Genomic DNA, 11,125 nt, shown 5'->3' on the forward strand with positions numbered 1-11,125 from the left:
TCTCTCCACAGAGGGAAGGTGGTCATGGGCTACTCAGACGTAGAGCTTTGTAACAGAGGATCTGGCTACCAGTTCGTCCACGCTGGAGACATGCTGCACTGCTCCGAGCACCACATGCGCAGTACGTCCATTTGGTCCTTCATTCACCCCCCCCCACTGTTACTCTAGAGACCTGTACGGGTCCATTTGGTTCCACTGTTACTCTAGAGACCCGTACGGGTCCATTTGGTTCCACTGTTACTCTAGAGACCCGTACGGGTCCATTTGGTTCCACTGTTACTCTAGAGACCCGTACGGGTCCATTTGGTTCCACTGTTACTCTAGAGACCCGTACGGGTCCATTTGGTTCCACTGTTACTCTAGAGACCCGTACGGGTCCATTTGGTTCCACTGTTACTCTAGAGACCCGTACGGGTCCATTTGGTTCCACTGTTACTCTAGAGACCCGTACGGGTCCATTTGGTTCCACTGTTACTCTAGAGACCCGTACGGGTCCATTTGGTTCCACTGTTACTCTAGAGACCCGTACGGGTCCATTTGGTTCCACTGTTACTCTAGAGACCCGTACGGGTCCATTTGGATCCACTCTCAAGAGTAACAGACCCTCAGTATCTGATTGGTTGCCAAACCTTCCGGGTCAAAAAAGAGACGTTTTAGACCGTTTGGGACTCAAACTAGTCAAACTACAGCCGATCTACAAGCTCACAGCGTGCCGCAGCGCCACGCGTTGTGAGCTTTGTAGATCTGCTATGTGCAACCAACCAAGTGTACCCTAACCATGCGTTGCGCTGTGTCTCCACCACAGTGATGAAGACGGGAGAGAGCGGGATGACCGTCTTCCGGCTGCTGACCAAGCACAACGGCTGGGTGTGGGTTCAGTCCAACGCTCGCCTCGTCTACAAGAACGCTCGGCCAGACTTCATCATCTGCAGCGAGCGGGTCCTGACGTATGTCTGTTCACCAGCAGCCCCGCCCCCTCGAGAGACCCGGAAAAGAATTCCCCGTTAATTTTCCTGATAGACTTTTCAGAAAGTATTTATTAGACCCATTTAGGCCTAACCTCAAAATTAAAAAAAATCTTCTGAATCCTCCAGTTTTCTGAAATAAATATTTTCACGATTTAAAAAAAATAGCAGACCTACAAGCTCGTAGCGCGCCACTCGGTGGCACGCTATGAGCTTGTAGATCTGCTATTTTTCAATAGCTAGATTACAACATAATGTTTAAAACACCAAAAGGGGTTCCCGCCGCAAAATGACAACAAACACAATTTTTCGGGGCTTAACAAATAATTAGAAAGAAGAAGAAAACGGCAGGTTACAACACTTTTTTTGTTGTTTTTCTTCTTTGTAATTATTTGTTTGGTCCAAAATATTGTGTTTGTTGTCATGATTTGTCACGACAAGAGTTGGCTTCGTACGACGCTTAAAAGGTCTTTAAATAAATACGTTTTGAAATGTCTATGAGGAAAAATGCATCTGGAACTATTTCCTGGGCCTGGCGTCGCCATGAAAGGGGGCGGGACTGCGTCGTCATGCAAGGGGGCGGGACTGGCGTCGTCATGAAAGGGGGCGGGACTGCGTCGTCATGCAAGGGGGCGGGACTGGCGTCGTCATGAAAGGGGGCGGCACTGAGTAGATCTGGTCATAGTTTCAACACCTCACTGAGTAGATCTGGTCATAGTGTCAACTCCTCACTGAGTAGATCTGGTCATAGTGTCAACTCCTCACTGAGTAGATCTGGTCATAGTGTCAACTCCTCACTGAGTAGATCTGGTCATAGTGTCAACTCCTCTCCACAGTAGATCTGGTCATAGTTTCAACTCCTCACTGAGTAGATCTGGTCATAGTTTCAACACCTCACTGAGTAGATCTGGTCATAGTGTCAACTCCTCTCCACAGTAGATCTGGTCATAGTGTCAACTCCTCTCCACAGTAGATCTGGTCATAGTGTCAACTCCTCACTGCGTAGATCTGGTCATAGTGTCAACTCCTCTCCACAGTAGATCTGGTCATAGTGTCAACTCCTCTCCACAGTAGATCTGGTCATAGTGTCAACTCCTCTCCACAGTAGATCTGGTCATAGTGTCAACTCCTCTCCACAGTAGATCTGGTCATAGTTTCAACACCTCACTGAGTAGATCTGGTCATAGTGTCAACTCCTCACTGAGTAGATCTGGTCATAGTTTCAACTCCTCACTGAGTAGATCTGGTCATAGTTTCAACTCCTCTCCACAGTAGATCTGGTCATAGTTTCAACTCCTCACTGAGTAGATCTGGTCATAGTTTCAACTCCTCTCCACAGTAGATCTGGTCATAGTGTCAACTCCTCTCCACAGTAGATCTGGTCATAGTTTCAACTCCTCACTGAGTAGATCTGGTCATAGTGTCAACTCCTCACTGAGTAGATCTGGTCATAGTGTCAACTCCTCTCCACAGTAGATCTGGTCATAGTGTCAACTCCTCACTGAGTAGATCTGGTCATAGTGTCAACTCCTCTCCACAGTAGATCTGGTCATAGTTTCAACTCCTCACTGAGTAGATCTGGTCATAGTTTCAACTCCTCACTGAGTAGATCTGGTCATAGTTTCAACTCCTCACTGAGTAGATCTGGTCATAGTGTCAACTCCTCACTGAGTAGATCTGGTCATAGTGTCAACTCCTCACTGAGTAGATCTGGTCATAGTGTCAACTCCTCTCCACAGTAGATCTGGTCATAGTGTCAACTCCTCTCCACAGTAGATCTGGTCATAGTTTCAACTCCTCACTGAGTAGATCTGGTCATAGTGTCAACTCCTCACTGAGTAGATCTGGTCATAGTGTCAACTCCTCTCCACAGTAGATCTGGTCATAGTGTCAACTCCTCACTGAGTAGATCTGGTCATAGTGTCAACTCCTGTCCACAGTAGATCTGGTCATAGTTTCAACACCTCACTGAGTAGATCTGGTCATAGTGTCAACTCCTCACTGAGTAGATCTGGTCATAGTGTCAACTCCTCACTGAGTAGATCTGGTCATAGTGTCAACTCCTCTCCACAGTAGATCTGGTCATAGTGTCAACTCCTCACTGAGTAGATCTGGTCATAGTGTCAACTCCTCACTGAGTAGATCTGGTCATAGTGTCAACTCCTCTCCACAGTAGATCTGGTCATAGTGTCAACTCCTCACTGAGTAGATCTGGTCATAGTGTCAACTCCTCACTGAGTAGATCTGGTCATAGTGTCAACTCCTCTCCACAGTAGATCTGGTCATAGTGTCAACTCCTCTCCACAGTAGATCTGGTCATAGTTTCAACTCCTCACTGAGTAGATCTGGTCATAGTGTCAACTCCTCACTGAGTAGATCTGGTCATAGTGTCAACTCCTCACTGAGTAGATCTGGTCATAGTGTCAACTCCTCTCCACAATAGATCTGGTCATAGTTTCAACTCCTCTCCACAGTAGATCTGGTCATAGTGTCAACTCCTCTCCACAGTAGATCTGGTCATAGTGTCAACTCCTCTCCACAGTAGATCTGGTCATAGTTTCAACTCCTCACTGAGTAGATCTGGTCATAGTGTCAACTCCTCACTGAGTAGATCTGGTCATAGTGTCAACTCCTCTCCACAGTAGATCTGGTCATAGTTTCAACTCCTCTCCACAGTAGATCTGGTCATAGTTTCAACTCCTCACTGAGTAGATCTGGTCATAGTGTCAACTCCTCTCCACAGTAGATCTGGTCATAGTTTCAACTCCTCTCCACAGTAGATCTGGTCATAGTTTCAACTCCTCTCCACAGTAGATCTGGTCATAGTTTCAACTCCTCACTGAGTAGATCTGGTCATAGTGTCAACTCCTCTCCACAGTAGATCTGGTCATAGTGTCAACTCCTCACTGAGTAGATCTGGTCATAGTGTCAACTCCTCTCCACAGTAGATCTGGTCATAGTTTCAACTCCTCACTGAGTAGATCTGGTCATAGTGTCAACTCCTCACTGAGTAGATCTGGTCATAGTGTCAACTCCTCTCCACAGTAGATCTGGTCATAGTGTCAACTCCTCTCCACAGTAGATCTGGTCATAGTTTCAACACCTCACTGAGTAGATCTGGTCATAGTGTCAACTCCTCTCCACAGTAGATCTGGTCATAGTGTCAACTCCTCACTGAGTAGATCTGGTCATAGTGTCAACTCCTCACTGAGTAGATCTGGTCATAGTGTCAACTCCTCTCCACAGTAGATCTGGTCATAGTGTCAACTCCTCACTGAGTAGATCTGGTCATAGTGTCAACTCCTCACTGAGTAGATCTGGTCATAGTGTCAACTCCTCACTGAGTAGATCTGGTCATAGTGTCAACTCCTCACTGAGTAGATCTGGTCATAGTGTCAACTCCTCTCCACAGTAGATCTGGTCATAGTTTCAACTCCTCTCCACAGTAGATCTGGTCATAGTTTCAACTCCTCTCCACAGTAGATCTGGTCATAGTTTCAACTCCTCTCCACAGTAGATCTGGTCATAGTTTCAACTCCTCACTGAGTAGATCTGGTCATAGTTTCAACTCCTCACTGAGTAGATCTGGTCATAGTTTCAACTCCTCACTGAGTAGATCTGGTCATAGTTTCAACTCCTCTCCACAGTAGATCTGGTCATAGTGTCAACTCCTCACTGAGTAGATCTGGTCATAGTGTCAACTCCTCACTGAGTAGATCTGGTCATAGTGTCAACTCCTCACTGCGTAGATCTGGTCATAGTGTCAACTCCTCTCCACAGTAGATCTGGTCATAGTTTCAACTCCTCACTGAGTAGATCTGGTCATAGTTTCAACACCTCACTGAGTAGATCTGGTCATAGTGTCAACTCCTCTCCACAGTAGATCTGGTCATAGTTTCAACTCCTCACTGAGTAGATCTGGTCATAGTTTCAACTCCTCTCCACAGTAGATCTGGTCATAGTGTCAACTCCTCACTGAGTAGATCTGGTCATAGTGTCAACTCCTCTCCACAGTAGATCTGGTCATAGTGTCAACTCCTCACTGAGTAGATCTGGTCATAGTTTCAACTCCTCACTGAGTAGATCTGGTCATAGTTTCAACACCTCACTGAGTAGATCTGGTCATAGTGTCAACTCCTCTCCACAGTAGATCTGGTCATAGTTTCAACTCCTCTCCACAGTAGATCTGGTCATAGTGTCAACTCCTCACTGAGTAGATCTGGTCATAGTGTCAACTCCTCTCCACAGTAGATCTGGTCATAGTGTCAACTCCTCTCCACAGTAGATCTGGTCATAGTGTCAACTCCTCACTGAGTAGATCTGGTCATAGTGTCAACTCCTCTCCACAGTAGATCTGGTCATAGTGTCAACTCCTCTCCACAGTAGATCTGGTCATAGTGTCAACTCCTCACTGAGTAGATCTGGTCATAGTGTCAACTCCTCTCCACAGTAGATCTGGTCATAGTGTCAACTCCTCACTGAGTAGATCTGGTCATAGTGTCAACTCCTCTCCACAGTAGATCTGGTCATAGTTTCAACTCCTCTCCACAGTAGATCTGGTCATAGTGTCAACTCCTCACTGAGTAGATCTGGTCATAGTTTCAACTCCTCTCCACAGTAGATCTGGTCATAGTGTCAACTCCTCACTGAGTAGATCTGGTCATAGTTTCAACTAGGGATGCACCGAAAGGGAAATTCTTGTCCGAAAACTGAATACCGAATATTAATATTATATATCTTTTTTCCTACCATTGCTGTCATGGCCGTACCTTAAAGCTACCTGATTTATGGCAAAATAAATTGTTACGGCAAGACATTTTTAGCCATTTTCTGCGGCCGAAGCCGAATATTCGGCCGCAGAAAATAAATTGTGTTATGTTATGTATGTATTGTGTTTATAAATAAACACAACACCAGATATATATATATATATATATATATATATATATATATCTAGATAGCTATAAACACAACATGAGATCACGACACTGGTATCGGTATCGGCTAACACAGAAATTGAGGTATCGGATCGGAAGCGAAAGAAGTGTACCGGGGCATTCCTAATTTTCAGTCTTTCAGATTTTATTTGTTTGCTTTTATCCCCCGTTGTGTGTTTCTAGGGACGAGGAGGGAGAGGAACACATGAGGAAGAGGAGCGCTCAACTGCCGTTCACTTACGCCACGGGGGAGGCCGTGCTGTACGACTCCGACCTCCCTGCAGCGCCCCCGGTGGGGGGGAGTCCCCCGCACACCACCACCGCCTCCAACAACAACAACAACAACCAGGTCAGATGCAGACAAAATGCTTTTGACTGTGCATGCCCGGAAACCTCTTGAGAGCGCAACAATGAAACCAAATGGACCCCTACGGGTCCATTTGGTTTCATTGTTACGCTCTCAAGAGTTACATTAGTTAAAGATATGCATAACTTCATTTACAAGAAGTCTACGCAATTAGAGAATGTATAGAATAATTGTTATTTTTGATAAACGTTTGCCTAAAAGCATGGAATCTTATCCGACGACAACAAAAGATTCATTAGTTGTGGGTCTGAGAGGCAGACATGTAGATCAGAGAGGGTCTGAGAGGCAGACATGTAGATCTGAGAGGGTCTGAGAGGGTCTGAGAGGGTCTGAGAGGCAGACATGTAGATCTGAGAGGGTCTGAGAGGGTCTGAGAGGCAGACATGTAGATCTGAGAGGGTCTGAGAGGGTCTGAGAGGCAGACATGTAGATCTGAGAGGGTCTGAGAGGGTCTGAGAGGCAGACATGTAGATCTGAGAGGGTCTGAGAGGGTCTGAGAGGCAGACATGTAGATCAGATTCATTAGTTGTGGGTCTGAGAGGCAGACATGTAGATCTGAGAGGGTCTGAGAGGCAGACATGTAGATCAGAGAGGGTCTGAGAGGGTCTGAGAGGGTCTGAGAGGCAGACATGTAGATCAGAGAGGGTCTGAGAGGGTCTGAGAGGGTCTGAGAGGCAGACATGTAGATCTGAGAGGCTCTGAGAGGGTCTGAGAGGGTCTGAGAGGCAGACATGTAGATCAAACGGTGGTTTCTAGGGGTGTCGATTCTAATTAGAATCGCGATTCCGTTATGAACGATTAAAAATCGATTCATAATTTCCAAAATGAAATGAAACGGGTTGAAAAACCACTGTGCTATAATATAAATATTAAATGCATTTTGATTTGATTTGATTTGAAACCAGGAAACAGACACCCTGAACCCAGACTCTCTGCTCGGCTCGCTGATGAAACAGGACATGAAGTCCATCTACCCGTGTCATGGTGGCGAGCGGCACACGCCCCACCGGGACTCGTCCCAACAGGCGGGAGGCGACTGCGGGCGCGTCTTCTCCAGCAGCTGGCAGGAGAGCTTCCTGTCGACGTTCTCCGACAGCTCCGTGTTCAAGTTCGAGTCCATGGGAAGCGGCCTGCAGCAGCGCTGCCCTCCGCCCCCCGTGGAGGAGGACAGCGAGCTGTGGAGCTTCATGACAAGCCTGGGCATCTGCCGGGAGGACCTGGAGCTGTTCCAGCAGGACCACACCTTCCTGTCCGTGGAGCTGGACCACACGCTGGACACCATCCCCGACTTCACCGAGGACATCCTGTCCTACGTGCAGGAGTCCCTGAAGAGGGCGGACGGCGTCTTAGGGGGTCCGGATCTCAGTGGCTGCAGCTCTGCAATGCTGTTTCAGCAGCAGCAGCAGCACCGTGGCACCAACGCACCGCAGCAGCCGGGCGGGCAGCAGTCGGCCTCGGCCCGACAGCCCGCCATGACTTCTTGTTGGGAGGAACAGCAAGCCACGCTGCCTCAGCTGCTGCAGCCCCAGTCTCGGCTGTTGCCCCAGTGCCTGCAACAAGCCATGCCCCAGTCCCCGCCTCAGTGCCTGCAACAGTCCATGCCCCAGTCCCTGCAACAGTCCCTGCCTCACTCCCTGCCCCAGTCCCTGCAACAGTCCCTGCCTCACTCCCTGCCCCAGTCCCTGCAACAGTCCCTGCCTCACTCCCTGCCCCAGTCCCTGCAACAGTCCCTGCCTCACTCCCTGCCCCAGTCCCTGCAACAGTCCCTGCCTCACTCCCTGCCCCAGTGCCTGCAACAGTCCATGCCCCAGTGCCTGCAACAGTCCATGCCCCAGTGCCTGCAACAGTCCCTGCCCCAGTGCCTGCAACAGTCCCTGCCCCAGTGCCTGCAACAGTCCCTGCCCCAGTGCCTGCAACAGTCCATGCCCCAGTCCATGCCCCAGTGCCTGCAACAGTCCATGCCCCAGTCGATGCCCCAGTCCCTGCCTCAGTCCCTGCCTCAGTGCCTGCAACAGTCCCTGCCTCAGTCCCTGCCCCAGTGCCTGCAACAAGCCATGCCCCAGTCCCTGCAACAGCCCCAGTCCCTGCAACAGCCCCAGTCCCTGCCTCAGTCCCTGCAACAAGCCATGCCCCAGTCCCTGCCTCAGTCCCTGCAACAATCCATCCCCCAGTCCCTGCAACAATCCATCCCCCAGTCCCTGCCTCGGTCCCTGCCCCAGTCCCTGCAACAGTCCATCCCCCAGTCCCTGCCTCGGTCCCTGCCCCAGTCCCTGCAACAATCCATCCCCCAGTCCCTGCAACAGTCCATCCCCCAGTCCCTGCAACAATCCATCCCCCAGTCCCTGCCTCGGTCCCTGCCCCAGTCCCTGCAACAATCCATCCCCCAGTCCCTGCCTCGGTCCCTGCCCCAGTCCCTGCAACAATCCATCCCCCAGTCCCTGCAACAATCCCTGCAACAGTCCATCCCCCATTCATTTCAGTACAAACAACAACAACAAGCACACATCCAACAGCAGCCTTCGCATCCACAGACACTTGCAGCGACGCCACAGCAGTACCAGGCTCTGTACCAACAGTCATGCCAGCAGCAGCAGCAGCAGCAGCAGCAGCAGCAGCATGCGTTCCCTGTCCCACAACCTGTCCAGTGTACGCAGCAGCAGCAGCAGCAGCAGCAGCAGCAGCAGCAGCAGCAACCTGTCCAGTGTACGCAGCAGCAGCAGCAGCAGCAGCAGCAGCAGCAGCAGCAGCAGCAGCAGCATGCGTTCCCTGTCCCACAACCTGTCCAGTGTACGCAGCAGCAGCAGCAGCAGCAGCAGCAGCAGCAGTTGTGTTACGTAGCCAAACCTTATCAGGCTGCAGTGAATAACAGCTATGGCTTCTTAAGCCCAGACGGCGGCAGCAGCACGTTGTTTCACGTGGATCCGAGCGGCCTGCAGCCCCAGCAGCAGCACGCATACATCCAGCAGGGCCTTCTGAATGCAGCTTCTTCTGCTCCTCCTCCTCCTCCTCCTCCTCCTCCTCCTCCCCGCATGCCAGGCCTTAACTTTGTGTCCGCAGGCCAGAGCGTGAGCGGAATGTCGTCGTCCGGGGCAGCGGAGGCAGCGGCGAACGGCCGAGGGGGGCTTCCTCCTCCTCCTCCTCTGGTGTGGAACGTGGACTCGACCGTCCTGTACCAGCAGCAGCGTCCCGCCGACCCTCAGAGCAGCATCAAGGCGTTCGCCGCCGCGGATCGTCATCAGCCACGCACCGTGCAGGTGAGACCGACCGCCACGCACGTCCATCCAGCACCACTAGGGGGTGACGTCGTTACACATTGGACGCTGGAACGTTACAATTTGTATTTCTGCTTGCATGTTAGGCTTCGTGATCACAAATGGCAGATATGACAAATCTATCTATAAAAGTATCTGCATGTCTGTACGTGTACGTCCGTAATGTCTGTACGTGTACGTCCGTAATGTCTGTACGTGTACGTCCGTAATGTCTGTACGTGTGTACGTCCTGTCTGTACGTGTGTACGTCCGTAATGTCTGTAATGTCTGTACGTGTGTACGTCCGTAATGTAAAGTATCTGCATGTCTGTACGTGTACGTCCGTAATGTCTGTACGTGTACGTCCGTAATGTCTGTACGTGTACGTCCGTAATGTCTGTACGTGTGTACGTCCGTAATGTCTGTACGTGTACGTCCGTAATGTCTGTACGTGTGTACGTCCGTAATGTCTGTAATGTCTGTACGTGTGTACGTCCGTAATGTCTGTACGTGTACGTCCGTAATGTAAAGTATCTGCATGTCTGTACGTGTACGTCCGTAATGTCTGTACGTGTGTACGTCCGTAATGTAAAGTATCTGCATGTCTGTACGTGTACGTCCGTAATGTAAAGTATCTGCATGTCTGTACGTGTGTACGTCCGTAATGTCTGTAATGTCTGTACGTGTGTACGTCCGTAATGTCTGTAATGTCTGTACGTGTGTACGTCTGTCTGTACGTGTGTACGTCTGTCTGTACGTGTGTACGTCCGTAATGTCTGTACGTGTGTACGTCCGTAATGTCTGTACGTGTGTACGTCCGTAATGTCTGTAATGTCTGTACGTGTGTACGTCCGTAATGTCTGTACGTGTGTACGTCCGTAATGTCTGTACGTGTGTACGTCCGTAATGTATGTATGTGTGTACGTCTGTAATGTCTACGTCTGTATGTCTGTACGTGTGTACGTCCGTAATGCACAAGTTTAATAATAATAATACCTGGAATTTATATAGTGTACCCAAAGTCACTTTACACGTGTGTACGGGGAGAGAGGGTACAGACAGACAGACAGACAGACAGACAGACAGACAGACACACACACACCGACTTGTTTGCTAATGACAATTACAAGATAGACGTTTTCATCATTTCCTGTTTCCTGGTCAGTTTCAGAGCGCTGGGAATGTGACGACGCCACAGAATGGAACCGCTGGCCTCCTCCCAGAGCAGCCCCCTCCCCCTCCTCAGAACCTCCGGCTGGGACCAGACCCGGTTTAGAACCTCCTCTCTGGGACCAGACCCGGTTTAGAACCTCCTCTCTGGGACCAGACCCGGTTTAGAACCTCCTCTCTGGGACCATCCATCTTCAACCGCTTATCCGTAGTCGGGTCGCGGGGGGGGGCAACAGCTCCACCAGAGAGCTCCAGACTTCCCCTCTCCTTCAGAGCAACATATAGTGACTTCCTCCTGGGGGATCCCGAGGCGTTCCAAGGCCAGTGAGTCGATGTGTTTCCTCCAACTGCGACCGCGCTAGCTAAGAGAACCGCGTGAATTATTACGTCTCCGTTTAACGTTGTCGCTTAAAACAATAAACACACACAAGTCAC

General features: G+C 50.0%; 1 protein-coding gene across 2 annotated transcripts in view; it reads left to right on the top strand.

Annotated features, from left to right (window-relative positions):
- LOC306924617 (uncharacterized protein) overlaps positions 1-10,888 on the top strand; it is a 67,301-nt gene extending 56,413 nt beyond the window's left edge. Inside the window, exons 8-13 of one of the 2 annotated variants that reach the window (XM_079503192.1) lie at positions 12-121; positions 806-947; positions 6,086-6,251; positions 7,175-8,965; positions 9,074-9,523; positions 10,686-10,888. In XM_079503192.1, coding sequence (XP_079359318.1) covers positions 12-121; positions 806-947; positions 6,086-6,251; positions 7,175-8,965; positions 9,074-9,523; positions 10,686-10,796 — 2,770 coding nt within the window. In that variant the 3' untranslated portion in view covers positions 10,797-10,888. Of the gene's footprint in view, positions 1-11; positions 122-805; positions 948-6,085; positions 6,252-7,174; positions 9,524-10,685 lie in introns of both variants that reach the window. The other variant, XM_079503191.1, reaches the window with a different exon arrangement.
- The last annotated feature ends 237 nt before the right edge of the window (positions 10,889-11,125 follow it).

The sequence above is a fragment of the Electrona antarctica genome (assembly GCF_951216825.1).
Source record: "Electrona antarctica genome assembly, chromosome: 6".
Classification (NCBI taxonomy): domain Eukaryota; kingdom Metazoa; phylum Chordata; class Actinopteri; order Myctophiformes; family Myctophidae; genus Electrona; species Electrona antarctica.